Consider the following 24,509-nt stretch of genomic DNA (forward strand, 5'->3'; position numbering starts at 1 on the left):
CAAACGGATGAAACAGTGCCAGTGTTTGGGTTGAGATAGTCTGTTAACTTCCCCCCCCCCCCTTAATCTTTTAGGAATCCTTTCTAACCAAAATAAAAACATCACTTGAACAATCCCTGGAAACCAGTATTCTATCAATCAGGTGTGGCATTTTATGATGAATTCCTGTTCTGTTCTTTGACTATATAGAAGTGTCTATTTGTACGTCTCTAAATGTTTTGATGAATTGAACATGGTGGACCCTCTTGTAAACAAGTGTAATGCTTTATTGGGTCGTCCACTCACAGTTAAGTCTTTGTATTGAGTTTGTGCTTGAAATGTAGTGTAATTCTGCAAACTGTTAATAAATAAATCAATCAATCAATCATTACCTGTAGACAGAGGAGAGAACTCCAGACACAGAACCTCAGAGTCATGAGCTTCTATCTTCATCAACTCCTCTACGAACTGCAGGTCCAAGATTCTACACACAACACACAGACACACACACAATATCTTAAGTGGCATTTCTCGCACGCTGTGTTCATGATTTGAGATTTTCTTTTCTAAACGGGCCAGTGATGCAAACTTTAGATGTCAATCGTAGCCAATCAGGATGTTCTGCCCTTCATAGAGAAGACACTCTATCCTATGATGCTGTCCTATTAGCCCATTTAGGCCTGACGTCGAAATTTCAAAAATGCATTTTTTAAAATGTATTTTTTCTGAAAACCTCATGTTTCTACATCAGTGGTTCTCAATATTTCATGTCACGGACAAGGACCCCAAAAATTATATATGTACTATGCCGCCGACCCCCATCTGAAAATATGTTGTTACAGGGACCCTCCAGAAGCAACGATTTGAGTTAAAAACTGAAACACCGAAAGAATATATATTCAAAGATTTAAGGCACATTTTCACGATTTTTCAAAAATAGCAGACCTACAAGCTTGTAGATCTGCTATTTTTCAATAGCTAAATTATAAGTGTTTAGAACACCAAAAGGGGTTCCCGCCCAAAATGGGTTAAGTAGGTTATTGCCACTCTTGTGATTGATACATGTTGGACCAACAGTCTCCTACACAGCATTATGACTGTTTGGATCCAGTCCACTTATGTGACAGGGTTATGTCTTTCAAAATGGAGAGATCTCCCTAGTATGGATAAGCGGATATCAAGAGGGATACCTAGACCGAATACAGAATCGGGAGAAGACATAATATGTCTATATTAAAATATTTATATATTATGCCAGCATTGTGCAATATCATTGCACAATGCTGCCATAATATATTAATATTTTAATCAATGACAAATGGCAGAAACACAGGCAGTAAAACGAACCTGATGTTTCCACTGCGGTCTCCAGCAGCCAGATATTTCCCATCAGGACTCACTGCCATCACCCTCACCCCAACCTTCCCTTCAGCCGCTGCTGCCGCCATTGCTCCATCCTCCGGCTCTGTCTTGAGGTGCTGGAGGTCTTCTCCAACATACAGCACTCTCAGCAGATCCTACAACAACAACAATACACAAATTTATCATTGTCATTGATTAAAATATTAATATATTATGGCAGCATTGTGCAATGATATTGCACAATGCTGGCATAATATATAAATATTTTAATATAGACATATTATGTCTTCACCCGTTTCTATGACATTATGTACGTATATACTTCATTGGCCGATAAGGCTGTCCCCGAACATTCAGGGTTCGAACCTTCGCTCGTTAGGGTTGGCACTCGAATCTTAATTAATGGGCTTGAACCATTCGTTTTTTCTAAAAAAATAAATAAAAATAAAATCCCCTTTTTTAAACTCGAAAATATTTCTCGGCGAGAATGCGATATGCATAATAAGAGTATATGTTCATGTTGTGTTTACATGTTACTAATAATCAGGGGGGCACACAACCGATGCGCCAGTGCGCATACGTCGTCAAAATGTTTTCTGCGCGTAGATCAAAGGCATGCAAGGCTCATTTGCGCACCAACAGCTGAGGCAGTTATGTAGAGAAATCTGACAGGCATTCAAAAGGAAGTCAAATGTGATGTTAACGTCCTGTAAGTAGACTTAGAAATAAAACTAGTGTTGACTAATCATTACATGTGGCTCTTATTTTGAAGAGGAAGTTATGCACGGGAAGTCTGTTTCAGTTGTAAACAAGCTACTATGAAGCACTTTATGCCGGCACTTTATATCCTAGCACTTTTTCTGAATGTAGCCTTTTTTATTTTTTCTATCTTTGATTCTATACCTGCACTAGATGCGCCCAGACCTCTGTCTATGCTATGGTGTCTCATGTCTGTTGTTGTCCTGTATTCTTTGTATTGTTTGTATGTTTTAAACCACTACTCTTGCTGTAAACCTAATTACCCTTCTGGGACATTAATAAAGACCTTGAACCTTGAATGACACTTTCCCAAAGTTACGTGCTAATCTGCGTGTGCATCGCATTCTTTGACGGGGGAGTGTGAGGAGGTTAACTCGAAGAAAACGAGCACTTCCTTTTCCAATCTGACTAGTCTTCAAATCATACTATACATACTGTATACTGCAGCACACATTTTCTATGCTTTATTAATTCATCAATGTTTCGGTCACAAAGGGGACCCTTCATCAGAAGACATCCCTAACCAAGGGGGCTATACCCCCCAGTGGCACACCAGTGTAGTCGTACCCTGCTGTAGAGGTTGGAGAGGATGGAGTCGGGTGGCAGGTCTGGGTGCCACACCCTGATGGTGTTGTCAGAGGAAGAGGTCAGGAAAGCACCAGCTGGAAGATACGCTTCTGACCCTTCCGATTGGTCAGGATACGTCTGTGGGTGGGGGGAGGGGGGGGGAGAAAGTTTACCAACTTAACCCAGCTAAATGAGAGTTAGTAACCAAGGTGAACCCTTATAGATCTTTAACTTTTGAGAGCGTAAAAAATGAAACCAAATCCACCAGTTTCATTTTACGCTCTCAAAAGTTAAATTATTGTTAAACATCTCCATTACTTAATTTACAAGAAGTCGACACAATGTACACCACTGGTCTAGAATCACAATGTATGTGCACTATATAGTAGGCATGTAACGATATATCATATATCGATATTAATCCCAACGATATGAATCGATTTAATAAAATTTAAAAAATCAATTTGAAAAAAAAAGAAAAAAAAAAGATTAGGGGGGCTAGTGAATTATGGTGTGTGTGTGAGCTTGTGTGAGCTTGTGAGCTTTCCATCATATTCAAGTGCTTTTGGAGAGAAATTAGACCGAGTCACTTTCAGTATAGCACTGTAGAGGGGAGCTGTGTGTGTCTGTGACTGTGCCCAGGTGATGATGGTCGTTGATGCTCATTAATACATCAAGGAAGGCAATTATGTTTATCCACTCAGAAGTAATGCTACTTATTTTGCAATGTAGTTAAATAAAAGCTCGGGGGGGGGGGATAAATTATAAAAATAAAAAATACTATTTTTTCTGGAAAATATTTTTTGTTTAAAATATCGTGAAAAATCGTATGGTGAACCCTACAGTGATACCCTACTGTATACTCAATAGAGCGTCGCAGTCCCGCCCCCTACCATGGACCAGGAAATGAATCCCAATGCATTTTTCCCATAGACATTTCAGAAAGTATTTATTTAAAGACGGTTACGCCACGGACAAAGCCAACTCGAGTCGTGACAACTCATGACAACACAAACAATATTTTGGACCAAACAAATAATTACAAAGAAGAACAACAACAAAAAAAGTGTTGTAACCTCCCGTTTTTTCTTCTTTCTAATTATTTGTTCGGCCCAAAAAGTTTGTTGTCATGATTTGTCACGACTCGAGTTGGCTTTGTCCGCGGCGTAAACGTCTTTAAATAAATACTTTCTGAAATGTCTATGAGGAAAATGAACGGAGAATCATTTCCTGGTCCATGGTAGGGGGCGGGACTGCGACGCTCTATAAAGGATACATTTTATAATACATCCTGGATAGATTTTCATCTTTTCATTATGATGTTGATGAAGACCAACCTGAAGGTTCCAGACCCCGGCGCTGTGGTACAGAGCAGAGTGGACCTTCAGAACTCTGTTGAGCTCTGCGACGTTCCACACGTACACGCTGTGGTCGTTATACACGCAGGACAGCTGACAGGACACGGCGTCAAACGATAACGCCAGGACGTCTGGATAACCCACCACACCACCCCCCTCGGGCAGCGGACTGCTGAGACACAAGAAATGAAACGAGAAAAAGGCATTATGGATATTGAATAAGAGACATTATCATCATTAGGGCTGCGAATCTTGGGTGTCCCACGATTCGATTCCGATTCTTGGGGTCACGATTTGATTCAAAATCGTTTTTTTTTCAAGATTCAAAACTATTCTCTATTCAAAATGATTCTCGATTCAATACTACAATACAATACAGCTGTGCTGAACTGAAGTGACTAGTACTGACTACAGTAACTTGAAAATGACTGAAGACATGTTTACTATGATTAGAGTAAGCTTACATTTCATAACACAAACACCATGTAGTGAAAACTCCTGTAACTGTAAGCGAAAAAGAAAAAACGATTTTTGGAAATTATGAATTGATTTTGAATCGTTCATAGTGGGAATCGCGTTTTCGACTTTTCGAATCGAATTTTGACACCCCTAATTATCATTATACATGAAGAAAATGTTTAATTGGACTATCTCACCGCCCTCTATACCGATATTGACGTCAGACTTCTGTACTCTATAGAAATCCACCGAAAAAGACCATAGGACGTAAATCACCATCTTTGGCAGTGAAGCGTTGGATTTGAAAGGACATAATATAATAGCCACTCTTGGCAGTCAATGCGTTTAACACAAATCTACTCTTTTGGGGGTCCCTGGCACAAAACATTTGCATTTGGGGGGGTCCACAACACAACCAAATACATATCAAGTTGGGGGTCAGTCCGTTGTGGCCACGAAAAGGTTTGAGAACTAACTGCTCTAATACTGCTGGTTGTATGCCCTACCAGGACCTCTAATACTGCTGGTTAAATGCCCTACCAGGACCTCTAATACTGCTGGTTGAATGCCCTACCAGGACCTCTAATACTGCTGGTTGAATGCCCTACCAGGACCTCTAATACTGCTGGTTGAATGCCCTACCAGGACCTCTAATACTGCTGGTTGAATGCCCTACCAGGACCTCTAATACTGCTGGTTGTATGCCCTACCAGGACCTGCAGAGGCTGGGTCAGGTCAACTCCCAGGCGGTGTGGTCGAGGCAGGGTGACCATGTACTGACCTGCTTTGTAGAGGCTGGGTCAGGTCAACTCCCAGGCGGTGTGGTCGAGGCAGGGTGGCCATGTACTGACCTGCTTTGGAGAGGCTGGGTTAGGTCAACTCCCAGGCGGTGTACTGTGTGGTCGAGGCAAGGTGGCCATGTACTGACCTGCTCTGCAGAAGCTGGGTTAGGTCACCTCCCAGGCGGTGTGGTCGAGGCAGGGTGGCCATGTACTGACCTGCTTTGAAGAGGCTGGGTTAGGTCCACTCCCAGGCGGTGTGGTCGAGGCAGGGTGGCCATGTACTGACCTGCTTTGTAGAGGCTGGGTTAGGTCACCTCCCAGGCGGTGTGGTCGAGGCAGGGTGGCCATGTACTGACCTGCTTTGTAGAGGCTGGGTTAGGTCCACTCCCAGGCGGTGTGGTCGAGGCAGGGTGGCCATGTACTGACCTGCTTTGCAGAGGCTGGGTTAGGTTAGCCTGGCTAATAAGCCATACTAATATCACACAACACTGTCGCGGTATATTAGTCTGGGCTGGCTCCACTTGGATTTCATTTCCCGGGGGGCGGGTTCAAACATTTTCTCTTTGACGCAATTGGTCAGAGCTACTGTCAGTCAAAGGTCTCAAGCATTGAACGTCACTGTACCAAAGCCCGCCCATATTGCATACCGTGTCCCGATTGGCCCGACCTGTTCTCGGTTGTAGGAAAGAGGCGTGCTACTGAGCCTCGCCAGACCCTAATCCGCTGGCAGGCAAATTGTTTTTTGCCAACGGCTGATTCGGTCTGGTTTATTAACCAGGCTAGGGTTAGGTCACCTCCCAGGCGGTGTGGTCGAGGCAGGGTGGCCATGTACTGACCTGCTTTGTAGAGGCTGGGTTAGGTCCACTCCCAGGCGGTGTGGTCGAGGCAGGGTGGCCATGTACTGACCTGCTTTGTAGAGGCTGGGTTAGGTCCACTCCCAGGCGGTGTGGTCGAGGCAGGGTGGCCATGTACTGACCTGCTTTGTAGAGGCTGGGTTAGGTCGACTCCCAGGCGGTGTGGTCGAGGCAGGGTGGCCATGTACTGACCTGCTTTGAAGAGGCTGGGTTAGGTCAACTCCCAGGCGGTGTGGCCGAGGCAGGGTGGCCATGTACTGACCTGCTTTGTAGAGGCTGGGTCAGGTCAACTCCCAGGCGGTGTGGTCGAGGCAGGGTGGCCATGTACTGACCTGCTTTGTAGAGGCTGGGTTAGGTCCACTCCCAGGCGGTGTGGTCGAGGCAGGGTTGCCATGTACTGACCTGCTTTGTAGAGGCTGGGTCAGGTCAACTCCCAGGCGGTGTGGTCGAGGCAGGGTGGCCATGTACTGACCTGCTTTGTAGAGGCTGGGTCAGGTCAACTCCCAGGCGGTGTGGTCGAGGCAGGGTGGCCATGTACTGACCTGCTTTGTAGAGGCTGGGTCAGGTCAACTCCCAGGCGGTGTGGTCGAGGCAGGGTGGCCATGTACTGACCTGCTTTGGAGAGGCTGGGTTAGGTCAACTCCCAGGCGGTGTACTGTGTGGTCGAGGCAAGGTGGCCATGTACTGACCTGCTCTGCAGAAGCTGGGTTAGGTCACCTCCCAGGCGGTGTGGTCGAGGCAGGGTGGCCATGTACTGACCTGCTTTGAAGAGGCTGGGTTAGGTCCACTCCCAGGCGGTGTGGTCGAGGCAGGGTGGCCATGTACTGACCTGCTTTGTAGAGGCTGGGTTAGGTCACCTCCCAGGCGGTGTGGTCGAGGCAGGGTGGCCATGTACTGACCTGCTTTGTAGAGGCTGGGTTAGGTCCACTCCCAGGCGGTGTGGTCGAGGCAGGGTGGCCATGTACTGACCTGCTTTGTAGAGGCTGGGTTAGGTCACCTCCCAGGCGGTGTGGTCGAGGCAGGGTGGCCATGTACTGACCTGCTTTGTAGAGGCTGGGTTAGGTCCACTCCCAGGCGGTGTGGTCGAGGCAGGGTGGCCATGTACTGACCTGCTTTGTAGAGGCTGGGTTAGGTCGACTCCCAGGCGGTGTGGTCGAGGCAGGGTGGCCATGTACTGACCTGCTTTGAAGAGGCTAGGTTAGGTCAACTCCCAGGCGGTGTGGCCGAGGCAGGGTGGCCATGTACTGACCTGCTTTGTAGAGGCTGGGTTAGGTCCACTCCCAGGCGGTGTGGTCGAGGCAGGGTTGCCATGTACTGACCTGCTTTGTAGAGGCTGGGTTAGGTCCACTCCCAGGCGGTGTGGTCGAGGCAGGGTTGCCATGTACTGACCTGCTTTGTAGAGGCTGGGTTAGGTCAACTCCCAGGCGGTGTGGCCGAGGCAGGGTGGCCATGTACTGACCTGCTTTGTAGCGGCTGGGTCAGGTCAACTCCCAGGCGGTGTGGTCGAGGCAGGGTGGCCATGTACTGACCTGCTTTGTAGAGGCTGGGTCAGGTCAACTCCCAGGCGGTGTGGTCGAGGCAGGGTGGCCATGTACTGACCTGCTTTGAAGAGGCTGTGTTAGGTCCACTCCCAGGCGGTGTGGTCGAGGCAGGGTGGCCATGTACTGACCTGCTTTGTAGAGGCTGTGTTAGGTCGACTCCCAGGCGGTGTGGTCGAGGCAGGGTGGCCATGTACTGACCTGCTTTGTAGAGGCTGGGTCAGGTCAACTCCCAGGCGGTGTGGTCGAGGCAGGGTTGCCATGTACTGACCTGCTTTGAAGAGGCTGTGTTAGGTCGACTCCCAGGCGGTGTGGTCGAGGCAGGGTTGCCATGTACTGACCTGCTTTGAAGAGGCTGGGTCAGGTCAACTCCCAGGCGGTGTGGTCGAGGCAGGGTAGCCATTTACTGACCTGCTTTGAAGAGGCTGGGTTAGGTCAACTCCCAGGCGGTGTGGCCGAGGCAGGGTGGCCATGTACTGACCTGCTTTGTAGAGGCTGGGTCAGGTCAACTCCCAGGCGGTGTGGTCGAGGCAGGGTGGCCATGTACTGACCTGCTCTGCAGAGGCTGCGTTAGGTCAACTCCCAGGCGGTGTGGCCGAGGCAGGGTGGCCATGTACTGACCTGCTTTGTAGAGGCTGGGTTAGGTCAACTCCCAGGCGGTGTGGTCGAGGCAGGGTGGCCATGTACTGACCTGCTTTGTAGAGGCTGTGTTAGGTCCACTCCCAGGCGGTGTGGTCGAGGCAGGGTGGCCATGTACTGACCTGCTTTGTAGAGGCTGTGTTAGGTCGACTCCCAGGCGGTGTGGTCGAGGCAGGGTGGCCATGTACTGACCTGCTTTGTAGAGGCTGGGTCAGGTCAACTCCCAGGCGGTGTGGTCGAGGCAGGGTTGCCATGTACTGACCTGCTTTGAAGAGGCTGGGTCAGGTCAACTCCCAGGCGGTGTGGTCGAGGCAGGGTAGCCATTTACTGACCTGCTTTGTAGAGGCTGGGTTAGGTCAACTCCCAGGCGGTGTGGTCGAGGCAGGGTGGCCATGTACTGACCTGCTTTGTAGAGGCTGGGTTAGGTCAACTCCCAGGCGGTGTGGTCGAGGCAGGGTGGCCATGTACTGACCTGCTTTGTAGAGGCTGGGTTAGGTCAACTCCCAGGCGGTGTGGTCGAGGCAGGGTGGCCATGTACTGACCTGCTTTGTAGAGGCTGGGTTAGGTCAACTCCCAGGCGGTGTGGTCGAGGCAGGGTGGCCATGTACTGACCTGCTTTGTAGAGGCTGGGTTAGGTCAACTCCCAGGCGGTGTGGTCGAGGCAGGGTGGACATGTACTGCAGGTTATCGGCTTGAAACACCCTTATGGTCCCGTCAGAACAGCCGCAGAACAGACGACCGACACTCACACACACAGCGCTGGCCCAAGTCACCTACACCACAAAAACGAATTAGTACAGTAGGGCTGGCTATTGCCTACCTACAACCTCACAATATGATACATAAGTCTAGCACAAAAATAAAGAGATCTTTAACGCAAAATAAAATTGTTCCTCTCATTTACTGCCAAGGACAACTTTTACAACTTTTTTTCCCCCCTATGGCCCCGACTGCCAAGGACGACTTTTATCACTATTTGGGGGTTTTATTGATTAAGTTAGATCGCGCTCTTCCCCACCGTATGAATAGCTGTCGGTTGCTATGCGATCGATGAACAGAAAATGAACCGGAAGTGGAAAAAAGTCTGGCAGTAAATGCTAATGAAAAAAGAAAATAAACACTTTATTGCGTTGCCAACTTGCCATTTGCTGTATGATATATCAGATCTTTTCTAAGTATATCCCATACATTTACTTTAATCTTAAGCGTTATTCATAGTCTGGATTCTCGGTGGTGAGGTGACCACCGAACTACAACATGATGTCATGAGCCGCGGTGAAGAGCAAACCACCGCCACCGCCCCAGCCGGTCTCTGTTTTTACTCACCACCGCTCAACGTTATTTCAGCTCCAGTGGGCACCTCACCACCGGAGTGGTGGGCACCGTCCTCACCACCGGAGCGGTGGTCACCTCACCACCGGAGCGGTGGTCACCTCACCACCGAAAATCCAGACTATGAATGAGCCTCGACTGGTACTGGGTAGTTCTTCCTCCTCTATGCTGCTCGGGTGTTTGATGTAAATCAGATTGACCTGACATGCACCGTTGGTGTCATGTGGATTGGCCATAGCTGCCATCTATGGCGATATTGATTTGATGTAAATCAGATTGACCTAACATGCACCGTTGGTGTCATGTGGATTGGCCATAGCTGCCATCTATGGCGATATTGATTTGATGTAAATCAGATTGACCTAACATGCACCGTTGGTGTCATGTGGATTGGCCATAGCTGCCATCTATGGCGATATTGATATCGATATTGATATCGTGAATAATACCGCGATAATCGGTATTATCGGTTTTATTAATAAAACATTAATATATCACACTGACGGGCTGATTTCCCCTCTCCTCTCCTCTCCTCTCCAGTCAAAATGTCCCCTCCCCTCCACTCCCCTCCCCTCTCCTCCCCTCTCCAGTCAAAATTTCCCCTCCCCTCCCCTCTCCTCTCATATTTACATGACGGTAAAATTACGATATTAGTATTATGACGGTATTCGGTATTATTGAGTGGTGTTTTATATACTCTGCGATATTACCGGTATTGATTTAAAATATCGCGGTAAACGGTAATATCGGTATATTGCCCAAGCCTAGGCTTCATGCACTGCACCATAAGTGAATATTTGTATAAAATGCAGCACACACAGCATTTCCTGCCGTATAGATACGCTAGCCTTTTATAAACTTTGTCACGTTACAGGTGTAAAGGAGCAGGTGAATTTTTTTTGAAAAGCTCCATCGTAAATTATTATTATTTTAAAGCCTAAAAGACTTGGCATTGTTCCAATATGCAATGCCAATCAGAATTTAAATTTGAATTGCAATGATGTGTATGTCAACTTGACTCAGAATGTCATGGTCACCATGACAGCCCTGTGTGGTGCTTGAGCAGACAGACGAGCACCTTGAGGTCTATCCAGTTGGTCAGCTTTCTCTGTTTGTTGAACAGACACAGCAGTCCAGTCCTGGTGATGCAGTAGATGCTGTCTCTGGTTGCGCCATGGCCACACGCCACGCCACAGAACACGTTGGCCTTGTGCTCGCCGAGCAACGCCGAGCGGCCGATCAGAGGCACAGTGCTGTTGCCGACCTGCAATTCAAAAGGGTTTATTTTAGTACCGAGGAGTTGTACTGAGATGATACGGTAAGTACAGCAACAATGTCTTGTAAGGCAGTGGTTCCCACATTTTTTCATGTCAAGGACCCCAAAATTGACACTAATTAGCCCCGCGGACCCCCATTTGAAATGACATGCCAGGGACCCCCATACGAGAAGATTTATACGGATCTAGCAGTGATTCTCAACCCGTTTAATTTCAAGCACCCCCAGTTTGACATGCATTAGTCTACGGATCCCCATTTAATGGCATTTCTATCTCTGGGACCCACAATTTATATTGTAAAATCAAATGATAATTTAACTCTGAGAGTGTACAAATTTGTAAAAAAACAATTTGTACGCTCTCAGAGTTACAGACCCATAAGGGTCCATTTGGTTCCAAATTACCATTTAGCTGGGTCCCCCCTGGAACTCCCTCAGGTACCCCTGGGGGTCGCCGGACCCCACTTTGGGAACCACTGTTGTAAGGTATAGAAGTACTAGTATAGGTTATTATGCATTGTTGTACCCTTCTCTTGGAGACGTCGAGATACCAGAACTTGACGTGTCTGTTGCCTGCGGTAACAAAGTATTGGTTCTCCTCGGAAAACGAGAGGGACAAAACTCTGCTGGAGACTTTGTTCGATGCGGATATTGTCCCCTTCTGTACACACACACACACACACACACACACACACACACACACACACACACACACACACACACACACACACACACACACACACACACACACACACACACACACACACACACACACACACACACACACACACACACACACACACACACACACACACACACACACACACACACACACACACACACACACACACACACACACACACACACACACACACACACACACACACACACACACACACACACACACACACACACACGTCAAAGGGTTGTTAAATCAGTGGATAGCAAACATTTTCATGTCAAGGACCCCCACAAGAGACACAATCCCACCAACATCAGCATACTTAATTACTCTCAGAGAGAGTGTGAGAGAGTGTGAGAGTGTGTGAGAGTGAGAGAGAGTGTGTGAGAGTGAGAGTGTGTGTGTGAGTGTGTGCGAGAGTGTGTGTGAGTGAGAGAGTGAGTGTGTGTGGGAGTGTGAGAGTGTGTGTGTGTGTGTGTGTGTGTGTGTGTGAGTGTGTGCGAGAGAGTGTGAGAGAGAGTGTGAGTGAGTGAGTGAGTGAGTGAGTGAGTGAGTGAGTGAGTGTGTGTGTGTGTGTGTGTGTGTGTGTGTGTGTGTGTGTGTGAGTGTGTGCGAGAGAGTGTGAGAGAGAGTGTGAGTGAGTGAGCGAGTGAGTGAGTGAGTGAGTGAGAGTGAGTGAGTGAGTGTGAGTGAGTGAGTGAGTGAGTGAGTGAGTGAGTGAGTGAGTGAGTGAGTGAGTGAGTGAGTGAGTGAGTGAGTGAGTGAGTGAGTGAGTGAGTGTGTGAGTGAGTGAGTGTGTGAGTGCGTGCGAGTGTGCGTGCGTGCGTGCGTGCGTGCGTGCGTGCGTGCGTGCGTGCGTGCGTGCGTGCGTGCGTGCGTGCGTGCGTGCGTGCGTGCGTGCGTGCGTGCGTGCGTGCGTGCGTGCGTGCGTGCGTGCGTGCGTGTGTGTGTGTACCCACTCTCCAGTCCCACACAGACACCGTGGAGTCATGCTGGTAACCCACGGAGACGATGTAAGCGTCATCATGTGAGAAACGCACGCAGGAAACTCCATACTTATGACACTGGACCTCTGCTATCTGCCGTCTGTCCTTCACACACCACACACGCACACAGGGCATGTGCCCACTCTGAGAAAAAACAAAAACAAAAAAACAGAATATTTTTCTCTCGTTTGATATCAATGAAAATGCGCTAGGACTAGCAATCCGTGGGTTGGATTAGCGAGGAAGGCTCCACACGTCTACGGTCTAAATGGGTTAAGGTTCGTTTTGCTTGTTTCTGTGTCAATATTTTCTGTTCTTTGTTAAGATTTAACCCATTTTGGGCGGGAACCTCTTTTCGTGTTAGCATTATGTTATACATGCATTATGTTATACAAGCATTATGTTATACAAGCTCATAGCGCACCACCGAGTGGCGCACTACGAGCTTGTAGGTCTGCTATTTTTTTTAAATCGAAGAACGACTGACATAGAAACATAGCTTTTTCAGAAAACTGTCTACTGATGTAGAAGACATTTTTAGAATCTGATCTCAGGTCAAAATGGGTTAAGTTGTACATTTAATTTGGTTAAGAGTCTAATTCATCGATTGTGTTTCTTTTCAGTCTTGGTGTTTTGATGTTCATTTGGGTTCCTTCCTTCATTCCCTTTGATCCCTATGTTCAGCCAGTGAGGTGAATATATTTGTTTGTGTATTTCTTATGTTTAAGTACTTTATGCTTCATGTATTGTTGTTCTGAATCTGATCACTGTTTGTTGTTTCCATTTGTCCGTTTTTACGTTGGCTTTGGAGAGAGATTTCGCACGAAATAAAGCCACCGTCCACCAGCATAAAGAAACAGCTGACTCATTCTTGACATCAATGGAATGACTCTTACCTCACCAGTCACCAAATACCGTCCACCATGACAGAATGCCAATGCTGTGAATGTTTTCCTAGAACACACACACAAACACACAGTGGGGTAAGGCCCAGTGTTAAAGGTTCAAATCACATACAGGCTCACATTAAAACCCATTTTGGGCAGGAACCCCTTTTGGTGTTAGCATTATGTTATGCTTTAGCTATTGAAAAATAGCAGATCTACAAGCTCATAGCGCGAGCTTGTAGGTCTGCTATTTTTGAAAAATCGAAGAACCACTGACATAGAAACATAGCTTTTTCAGAAAACTGTCAGGATAGAAGACATTTATAGAATCTGATCTCAGGTCAAAATGGGTTAACACATACAGTACACACACACACACACACAATTGACATCCCAGCAGCACTATGACACACTTTACGCACAACAACACTGACTGGATTGGAGCATCAGTCGATTTATTTTAAATAACATGATTGTCTAATAAGGGGATACATACTTTGACGAACTGATGATGTGCTTCTGTTCAAGCGTCTGTGTGTGGAGCAGGACGACGACATAACTGAAACAGAAACGACTACAGCTGAAACAACCGGGTAAAAATATTAAGTTGCTTAACCCCAGGCCCCGTTATTGAACCCCAGTATCGCAAATTCTGAAGCGAACTCAACATTCAGCAGAAAATAGCCATCTATGCTCAAAGCCCATGGCGATGCGTTGTGAGCTTGTAGCTTCATAACGTGCAAATGGTTTTTTTAACGTTAAGGGGTTTTTGTGTACAATAGTACAGTGATGTAATAATAATGAATTGCATTTTTTTTAATAATAATGAATTGCATTTTTATAGCGCTTTTCCAAGTGCTCAAAGTGCTTTACAATGGTTCATTCATTCATACATTGGGAGGTGAAGTAAACCACAGTTGCAGCTAATCAAATTAATAATGGCTGCGTTAGATTTTTGGATGTGTCAATACGGCCAGGGCCGGATTTACCCTCCCAAGGGCTCCCGGGCTAGACAACATTTCAGGGCCCCCCTGGGCTGTGCGGTAAATTGCCGTATTTTGTTTTAATTTCGCTGTAATTTTGGGGTACCCAGCCCCCCCAAAAGAGAGAGGCAGGCAGGCAGACAGACAGACAACTAGTGGACATTGGCAGGGGTTTCCACAGCTACCCCACAACACAGCGTCAGTGCAGACAGCAGAGCAGAAGCTCTCAATGTTTTAACCCCTTTTGGTGTTAGCATTATGTTATGCTTTAGCTATTGAAAAATAGCAGATCTACAAGCTCATAGCGCGCCACCGAGTGGCGCGCTACGAGCTTGTAGGTCTGCTATTTTTGAAAAATCGAAGAACGACTGACATAGAAACATAGCTTTTTCAGAAAACTGTCCGGATGTAGAAGACATTTTTAGAATCTGATCTCAGGTCAAAATGGGTTAACCATAATACTAAATATGCAATAACTAAACATAAATCTCACTTGAATTGGATTGCAATAGAACAATTTCAAATTAAAAAAAAATAAATAAAAATTGGAGCCCCCCCCCCCTCCCCCAGTCGGGGGCCCCGGGCTGCAGCCCACCCTAGCCCAATGGTAATCCTCCTATGACTACGGCCCATCATGCTTGCAGTAAGCACACCCTTGGCTCTGGACAAACCTAGGAACATCTGGCACACTGGTGCAGCTGTGTTCCAGCTGTGTTGCCATGACTGTGGGCTGCGCTTGTGGAAAACAAACTAGCCATTGGTTCTCAAAGTGCGGTTTGGGGACCTTGGGGGGGCTCCAGGGGGTCCCCCCCAGCAAAATGTGTTACCGTATCACAATCATTTTAACCACTTTATCCATATATACGTTTATACAAAAACAGCATATATACACACACAAGCTCACATCGTGTCACTCAGTGTTTGAAAAGTGTGGAATGAATGTACATTATTTATAGCCTGGGTTCCAGCCTGATTCGCTACGTTCCGCGGATCAGAAAATTGTAGCACAGTGACATTTTCAGATCGGCTTGTAGGTCTGCTATTTTTGACAAATCGAAGAACCACTGACATAGAAACATAGCTTTTTCAGAAACCTGTCAGGATGTAGAAGACATTTTTAGAATCTGATCTCAGGTCAATGTCTCATGGGTTAATGTACATTATTTATAGCCTGGGTTCCAGCCTGATTCGCTGCGTTCAGCGGATCTGAAAATTGTAGCACAGTGACATTTTCAGATGGGCGGAACGCAGCGAATCAGGCTGGAACCTCAACCCAGGCTACACTATTTAACACAAATCTTATCTTCTGGGACAAAACACTTTCAGATGGGGGGGGGGGGGGGGTTCGCAGCAATTTTAGAACTACTTTTGAGAAAGGGTGTTGTGCCCTAGTTCAGTGGTTCCCACACCTTTTTGTGTCAAGAACCCCCAAATCAACATTTATTAGGCCGCGGACCCCCATTTGAAAACATATGCCAGTGACCCCGGTAAGGGAGGATTTTCACGACTCTAGCAGTGATTCCGAAACATGTTAATTTCATGGACACCCAGTTTAACACGCATTATGCTACGGACCCCTGATTTAATGGCATTTATATCTCTGGTACCCCCAATTTATATTGTAAAACCACTGTTAATTTAACTCTGAGAGTGTACAAATGGAACCAAATGGACCCTAGCGGGTCCATTTGGTTCCATTTGTACACTCTCTGAGTTACAGACCCATAAGGGTCCATTTGGTTGCAAATCATCATTTAGCTGGGTCCCCCCTGGAACTCCCTCAAGTACCCCTGGGGGTCCCCGGACCCCACTTTGGGAAGCACTGCCCTAGTTGGTTGAAATAATAACATTGTTATATTTCGTAACCTCACCCTGCAGGATAGGCTATGAGGGAGGAATTAGGGTCACTGGTGAGTCCGCTGCTTGTAACCGTGGAGAGCCCCAAGACCTTCTCCAGAACCACCTGCAGATGGAGAACAAGTCAGGTCAGAAGAGATCATGGCCTTCATATCATTTTCGTAATTTAATACTTCACAGAGTAGACGACCATCCACAAATGTGGCTGATCCACAAGATCAAAACACTGTGCAAACTTGCAAACGCGACTTTTGAGATAGTCTATCTTGCTACTTTTGCCATTTTGAATGCTGAAAAGCAACAGTTGAGGACACTTGCACTTAGCAAGTGTAATGCTTTATGGTGTCGTCCACAGTTAACAGTTTTGTATTGAGTTGGGCTTGAAATGTACTGTAATTCTGACTCCAATCTGTTAATAAATCTTTCGATCAATCAATCAGATAGGACTTTTCTGTTGGGCTATGTATTGGCTGTCAAGGCCAGAAAGTCGTTTTTTTGCCACTCAGTAGGCGCTCCCACACAACTTCCAGGTATGACGATGATGTCATGCGCATACCCTCTCATTACCATTTTTAAAACATTTTCCACAAACTAATTTTATATTGCGGTGCGGTGCCCACTCTTCTTGTATCAATGTATAACAATCTACAAGAAAAAAAAAATCACACCCGTGTGAAGTGAGGGGCGTTAATATATTAAAGTCTAACTCATGTTGATTAGGTGATGTAAACAAACGGTGACAGAAACTTATGAACTATTACTACACTGACATACATTCCCATCACTCGATCGCATTGCACCCGACCTATCGCAGTACATTTTACTAACCCAAGATGTCATCAATAGCCAATAAGGGCACATTATAGTATTATTTCCCCCCCGACAATAGAACGACTCAGACTTAATACAATCAGGTATGTTTTACGTGTAACTCATGTTGACACCCATGTGAAGTGAGGGGCGCTAACATATTAAAGTCTATCTCATGTTGATTAGGTGATTTTATTGATTTATTTATTTGACAGGGACAAAGCTAAATGGGCCAGAGTTAGCCAAAGCTACATTTCATCTGTAGTCCCTGGGCAGGCTCTTAAAAAATGAATGATAAAAGAAAGACAGAGTGTAGTGAGTGTGCCAGCACACAACACCATGCGTTGATGCCATGTGTGCATATGTGCCAGCACCCAACACTATGTCCATACAAAAACACAATACAATACAGATAAAATAATGACAGAGTGTATAGTGTGCCAGCACACGACACCATGCGTTGATGCCATGTGTGCAAGCACCCAACACTGTATCCATACAAAAACACAATGGATACAGTGTTGTAATGGTTATGTAAAACAAACGGTGCAAACAAAAATTAAACACCATTAACAATAAAGAGACAATATGACGTAAATGACACATTAGGACAATAGGACATCAATTTTCCCTTCATTGTCAATGTGTTTACAAAACAAACATTAAACCTGTGTATTGGAGGGCCTCAAAAAGAAGAAGAAAAAGGACACTGGAATACAGTGGACCGCTCTATTTCTCTTTCAATATTTAAGAGAAAACCTTGCTACCTTTTCAGCTAACCATCAGCAGACTCATGCCCAAACAGTTGACAGGGTTCCAAACAGTTCATTTCATTGTTTGCATCATGACCATGACTGAACATGTTACCGAGTGTTCGTCACACATTGTTCTGAATGGCTGCCGTTTACAAGGAGAGGACCTTTCGTAGCCAGGCATGATACATTGTTTGACAAAATGTCGTGCTGCATTTAGAAACTGTGTGGTTTAATTACAGTACACATGCTTCATTTTGAGGGAATGGGTGGGGATGTATGTAGGGTACTTAAGTTTGTGAGATAGATAGATAGATAGATAGATAGATAGATAGATAGATAGATAGATAGATAGATAGATAGATAGATAGATAGATAGATAGATAGATAGATAGATAGATAGATAGATAGATAGATAAAACGGCTACCAATGTAATCAAAAAGTCAACCAAAGAACATAATTCCTGTACGGATCTTCACTGGTCAGCAAAAACACTTTGAAGACCCTAACAGGAGCCCTCAGCCCTCATTCAAGGTTTCTTCAACTATGCATGCAACTCTTGGTACCACAGCACCTCAAAGACCCTAAAAACAACTCCAGACATCCCAAAACAAACCGGTCAGGTTTGGCCTTAGTTCACACAGTACCACAAACCATGTACGTTCACCCCAGATTCGGCTCAAACAAGGGGTTAAATTAATTTTGTTCTAAAATAGTACAAAAATAGTACAAGCTCACCTACCCTGTATCATGCAAGGTACCTTGCATGATACAGGGTAGGTGGGCACAGGGACAAAATTGACCATTTTGTCCGAACATTTCTTTTATTATGGTTTTTAAAGTAATGCATTGCAAACTGTGAACATGCAGCATTATCAGACTTCATTGTCACCTTCAACGTCTTGTTTAAAATCAATCAATCAATATATGCCCCAAAATGACTGAACATAGCCGGTATAGCTCTGGTCCATAGCCCTAATGCTTAATTCTGCCTTAAGCATTAGGGCTAGGGACCAGGGCTAGCTAGCTCCTTTCGGAACCCTACGTTAAAGTTTCTGACATTTTGATGACTTTACGTAGGGTTCCTTCTCGTCGACTTCAAGCGCCGTGGCTGGCTACCTGCGACAGAGCGCCGGAACTGGCTATCTGCGCGTTCCTGCCTCTGTCGCAGGTAGCCAGCCACGGTGCTGGAGGCGGTACAATAGGATGTCAATAAGGAAGTCAAGGAAGGAAGGAAGAGAGCTGCCAAAACGGTCTAACAAACATTAAAAATACTTAACGGCTTCTGAGCCGTTCGCGGGGGGGGGTCATTGGGTTCGTTGTCTCCTATAGCTCTCATATGCTTCTTTTGGAATATGTCAGCGTCATACCCACAGCGCAGCACAGGGGTAAGTCAGGGTAAATCGGATTGCGTCCCACGTCGCTTGAAGTCGATGAGACCGGACCCTACGGGTTAGGGGTCCAAAGGCGCTCAACCCGGGGGTCCGGAGACGGGCTAAGGGCTAGCCTACATGTAGAAATATTAGACCTTTTTTCAAATGTTTAAGACATGTTCTAAATTCATTTGTAAATTATTTTTATTGTAATATAACATTTTGGGGAAAATAGCGAATTTAACACCGATGTCCCCAGTTTTCATTGGTGCCCACGACTAGAAGTGTCTTATTTGTACGTCTCTAAATGTTTTGATGAATTGAACATGGTGGACCCTCTTGTAAACAAGTGTAATGCTTAATTGGGTCGTCCACTCACAGTTAACAGTCTTCGTATTGAGTTATACTGTAATTCTGCAAACTGTTAATAAATATTTCAATCAATCAATCATGCAGTGCCCACTGCCCAGCTAATCAGTTGAATCGTTAACACACATTGGGGAATGGTGGTTGTTTGGGAAAACATCAATTATAAAAAATGCATCATGCCAGGCTGGGTTCAAGTGGTTAACGTGAAGCAAACCGAGGCCACTGTGTAATAATGTGCTTTTTAACTAAACAAACCTGAACTTGACTTGAGCCGTTTCTAAATATGGAAAGTAACGTTATCGCCCTGCTCAGTGTGACTTAGCGAGTAACGGTTCAGGAGCTAACATAACAAACAAACGAAACGACGATTTAAAATTAAAACAATAAACTACTTTTTTTTGTTACCCTGTTATTGGCTGCCGGCCGCCGTTGGTTTATAGTCCGTCGGCTCTTTCGCTTTACGTTTGAGGCCATGATGGTGGTGGGGGTGGGGGTGTTGTCAAGACGAAGAAAGCAGAATAAATACAGAGATGATGCAGCCTCAAACTTTTTTCTTTCTCTGTACTCTGGCGGCCGCTTTGCTTCCGGGTTTAAATAAGGCGGCGGGGCGTATTTTCAAAGAACGTCGTTCGACGCGTTGACCTCACGTCCTGTGTGGTCCCACCGCGAGTATCCTCTAGATAGCCGCTAGATGGCGCAGTGGTAGCACTGCTGGATCTCAAACGTTTCAGTCAAAGCACTTTCCGTTATGATGAATTCCTGTTCTGTTCTTTGACTATATAGAAGTGTATATCTGTACGTCTCTAAATGTTTTGATGAATTGAACATGGTGGACCCTCTTGTAAACAAGTGTAATGCTTAATTGGGTCGTCCACTCACAGTTAACAGTCTTTGTATTGAGTTTGTGCTTGAAATGTACTGTAATTCTGCAAATCAATCAATCAATCAATCAAAAAACCAGCCAGGGCTGCCAACCAACCCTCGTGGATTCTGCAGCCAGGAGGAGTCTCCTTGATTTCAACCACACATCTCCTTGAGATCATGGTATGGTATTGATGATGATGATGATGATGATGATGATGATGATGATGATGATGATGATGATGATGATGATGATGATGATGATGGTGTCTAATTAATGGTTATGTAGTGCAAAATAACGTATAAGTGGATCCTAGTGTAGATGTTGTGGTATAACAGTTTGGGACTCCAGTCAACTAAGTTTACAAGGATGGGCATTGGCCATATGGCATATATATATGCAGGGAATATAATTCTACTGCTTATACTTAATCATAGTCTGGATTTTCGGTGGTGAGGTGACCACCGAACTACAACGTGACGTCACAAGCCGCGGTGAAGAGCAAACCACCGCCACCGCCCCAGCCCTTCTCTCTGTTTTTACTCACCACCGCTCAACGTTATTTCAGCTCCGGTGGTCACCTCACCACTTTCTTACATACTTATTTCTTTACTTTTACGTCATATGGCAGACAAGGATATTTCACTTTCAAAATAACTTTTGGTTATTTTATCCCTTTAATGTTTGTTTAGAGTCTCTAATTGAGCACTTTAACCCGGTCGATGCCAAACTTTTCACACACACTCCCTGGATGCCAACGACAAACCTCCGCCCCAGATTCTGGTTTGGCGATGAATTGGATCTGCTTTTTAGGTACTGAGATCAAGCGCATCAGTCCCAACCATAGGGAATCGCTCGTTACATTTCTTATCATTATACATCATACAATCTCAAGAACAACTGAATTTATGATTGGTTAGCGGATTTGCTCGTACATATGAGGTAAATTTTCCCTTCATTGTCAATGGCATTTAATGTCATATTTGGCGGACATTTGACCAAATTTCTCCTTTCATTGTCAATGGCAAATATTGAGACTTGTGGAGACAAAAGCTGTATATAGAAAATCACACCCGTGTGAAGTGAGGGGCGCTCTAATCATCCTACATCATCATCAAGAATGGTGGTCCCTTATTGGCCAAGGGTTTCCACGGACATACCCAGCCGATTTGCTCAGACACATTATGACATAAATTCTCCATTCATTGTCATTGTTCATTTTCCTCAGACTTTTCAAAAAGCATTTATTTAAAGATGTTTACACTGCGGACAAATCCAACTCAAGTTGTGACAAATCATGACAATAAACACAATGTTTTGGGCCAATCAAATAATTTGTAAGAAGAAAAACAAAACAAAAAGTGTTGTAACCTGCCTTTTTTTTCCTTCCTTCTAATTATTTGATCGGCCCAAAACATTGTGTTTATTGTCATATGATTTGTCACAACTCGAGTTGGCTTTGTCCGCAGTGTAAACGTCTTTAAATAAATACTTTTTGAAAGGTCTATGAGGACTTCTCGTTGTCATGAAAGGGGGCGGGACTGTGGCGCTCTATAGCTGTTGATAGAAAAATACATATTTAGCCACTCGAATGCCCCCGTCGTCCGTTTCAGCGCAGTAGTTTAGGTAGGAACCAAAATTATCTAAGGCGGAACTATCGGGTTCTGAGTCGTTCGTTTCCTCCCGGACATATTTGCGGTGCGCACATACATCAGCCAATGAGAAAACCAGCAGGACTAGAGGACTAGCTTGCACATCGATGATAGACTCAGCTTGCTATTGCATAGCAGCTGGTAAAAATGAACGCTCATCTTTTACTTTCTCTACTTAAAACATGAACCTTGGTTGAAAAAAACCAAAGTTGTCTAACACACACACAACACAAAACTGACACTGGAAATTCTCTTTGATGTCAGGCAGGCGTGTTCGTATATGGGCTGGAGGTCAGTGTTCAATGATCAATCTCCAGGTCATGGACTATGAGACTATAGATACCCAATGCGTGCCTGCTTGGCATTCAGCATCAAGGGTTGGCCTTTTACTACAGTACCATTACAACCGACTGTGATGTCATCAAGATAGTCCAATCAGTGTGCAGGCTGTGACACACGAAGAGTTCAATATATAAATGAACGTCAAACATGTCAGCACTAAAAGGTTCTTGTTGTCGCAGTAACACGGGAAGCGTAACATCAAGTACCATTTCAACCATCACCAACACTTTGACGAGCAACCACAAAGACAAGGTAGTCCTATTTCATGATGTCGGCGTTTGGACCAGTGGTGAAAATCCACCCTGTGGTTCTCGCCTCTATCGCCGATTCTTACGAGCGGAGGAACGAGGGCGCGAGTCGTGTGATCGGGACCCTGCTGGGAACCATTGACAAGCACGCTGTCAAGGTGACCAACTGCTTCGCCGTGCCTCACACCGAGACAGAGGAGGAGGTCGCCGTGGACATGGAGTTCGCCAAGAACATGTACGACCTCCACAAGAAGGTGTCAGCCAGTGAGGTCGTCGTTGGATGGTACGCAACGGGCTGCTGCTTTAACATCACAGACCACTCTCTGATGATACACAAGTACTACTGCCGCGAGGCCACCAATCCCATCCACCTGATTGTGGACACGGCGCTGCAGAGTGGCAAGATGAACCTCCGGGCCTACGTCAGTGCACAGATGGGCGTGCCAGGGAAGACGGTCGGCATGATGTTCACGCCTCTGAGCGTCGAGTATATTTACTATAACAATGAGAGGATAGGCATGGACCTCCTGCAGAGGACACGTACGACTCCCACTCGAACTACGGGTCTGACCTGTGACCTGTCCCTGGTGGCCTGCTCCGCAGCGAAGATCCAGGACATGTTGGCCACCGTGCTGTCGTACATCGAGGACGTGCTGTCTGGGAAGGTCACGGCGGACACCAGCGTGGGCCGTTTCTTAATGGACATGGTCAACAAGGTGCCCCTGGTCTCAGCGGAGGACTTTGGGACCATGCACAACTCCAACATCAACGACCTGTCCATGGTCATGTACCTGTGCAACCTCGCGCAAGCTCAAATCGCCCTGAATGAGAAGCTGGTGCTGCTCTGAGCATCGGATTACACACATTGTCTTTGGAGTGGTTAATATTTAGTCATTATTGTTGCTCTGAGACAAATACAGGTTCAAGGTTCAAGGTCTTTATTAGTGTCCCAGAAGGGCAATTAGGTTTACAGCAAGAGTAGTGGTTTAAAACATACAAACAATACAAACAATACAGGACAACAACAGACATGAGACACCATAGCATAAACAGTGGTCTGGGCGCATCTAATGCAAGTATAGAATAAAAATAAATAAAAAAGGCTACATTCGGAAAAAGTGCTAGGATATAAAGTGCCGGCATAAAGTGCTTGTTTCAACATCGTCATCATCAGCAACATATCAACATCAAGGTGTTTAACACAAGGTGACACCGTTAGTGTCAAGTATAACTCGACACTAACGGTGACAATGGCTGACAAATATTCCTTCAAAGGAGAGAACGGCACTGACGCTGCTCCTGAATCCAGCAAGGCGAAGATAGGATGTTGGCAGGAGTAAAATATTACTTAAAATAAGGTACCACTAGAGATGTGCATGCACTTGGTGGAGAGCATTTCTCCACCAGCAACGACATGCGGCCAATATGACATAAGTCATCTATGGTGCCAGACCAGCCAATATGACATGAGTCATCTATGGTGCCAGTCCAGTACAATGATGTCATCTATGGTGCCAGACCAGTACAATGATGTCATCTATGGTGCCAGTCCAGTACAATGATGTCATCTATGGTGCCAGACCAGCCAATACGACATAAGTCATCTGTGGTGCCCGACCAGTACAATGATGTCAGTCATCTCCATATTTGGGCCAAGTTTCAGTGAAATCCGACTTCCTGACTTGCAGTATAAATTAAACAAGAAAATGGGGTATTAAACGGCACGGCTTCCATTGTTGATCTCAGACTTCTCGGTGGCCAGTCTACGTCAGTTGCCTATGTTTTATCTATGTCATATAT

The 24,509-nt window shown here is 45.6% G+C and overlaps 2 protein-coding genes across 5 annotated transcripts in view; one reads left to right on the forward strand and one right to left on the reverse strand.

The window, feature by feature from the left end:
• wdr62 (WD repeat domain 62) overlaps positions 1 to 20,157 on the reverse strand; it is a 43,592-nt gene extending 23,435 nt beyond the window's left edge. For 3 of the 4 annotated variants that reach the window (XM_079513499.1, XM_079513496.1, XM_079513497.1), the window contains exons 1-12: positions 20,011 to 20,157; positions 16,315 to 16,406; positions 13,957 to 14,019; positions 13,470 to 13,527; positions 12,547 to 12,717; positions 11,432 to 11,566; positions 10,708 to 10,893; positions 8,910 to 9,070; positions 4,005 to 4,197; positions 2,668 to 2,805; positions 1,327 to 1,496; positions 372 to 463 (exon numbers count right to left, since the gene is read on the reverse strand). In XM_079513499.1, coding sequence (XP_079369625.1) covers positions 372 to 463; positions 1,327 to 1,496; positions 2,668 to 2,805; positions 4,005 to 4,197; positions 8,910 to 9,070; positions 10,708 to 10,893; positions 11,432 to 11,566; positions 12,547 to 12,717; positions 13,470 to 13,527; positions 13,957 to 14,019; positions 16,315 to 16,406; positions 20,011 to 20,079 — 1,528 coding nt within the window. In that variant the 5' untranslated portion in view covers positions 20,080 to 20,157. The remainder of the gene's footprint in view (positions 1 to 371; positions 464 to 1,326; positions 1,497 to 2,667; positions 2,806 to 4,004; positions 4,198 to 8,909; positions 9,071 to 10,707; positions 10,894 to 11,431; positions 11,567 to 12,546; positions 12,718 to 13,469; positions 13,528 to 13,956; positions 14,020 to 16,314; positions 16,407 to 20,010) is intronic. The other variant, XM_079513498.1, reaches the window with a different exon arrangement.
• Positions 20,158 to 22,729: 2,572 nt separating this feature from the next.
• On the forward strand, positions 22,730 to 23,559 carry LOC306932790 (eukaryotic translation initiation factor 3 subunit F-like; the record flags this gene model as incomplete). Its single annotated transcript, XM_079514717.1, has 1 exon — positions 22,730 to 23,559. One exon carries the CDS (start codon positions 22,730 to 22,732, stop codon positions 23,555 to 23,557), a length of 828 nt encoding a protein of 275 aa, XP_079370843.1. The 3' UTR covers positions 23,558 to 23,559.
• Positions 23,560 to 24,509: the final 950 nt, after the last annotated feature.

The sequence above is a fragment of the Electrona antarctica genome (assembly GCF_951216825.1).
Source record: "Electrona antarctica genome assembly, chromosome: 11".
In the NCBI taxonomy this organism is placed as follows: Eukaryota; Metazoa; Chordata; class Actinopteri; order Myctophiformes; family Myctophidae; genus Electrona; species Electrona antarctica.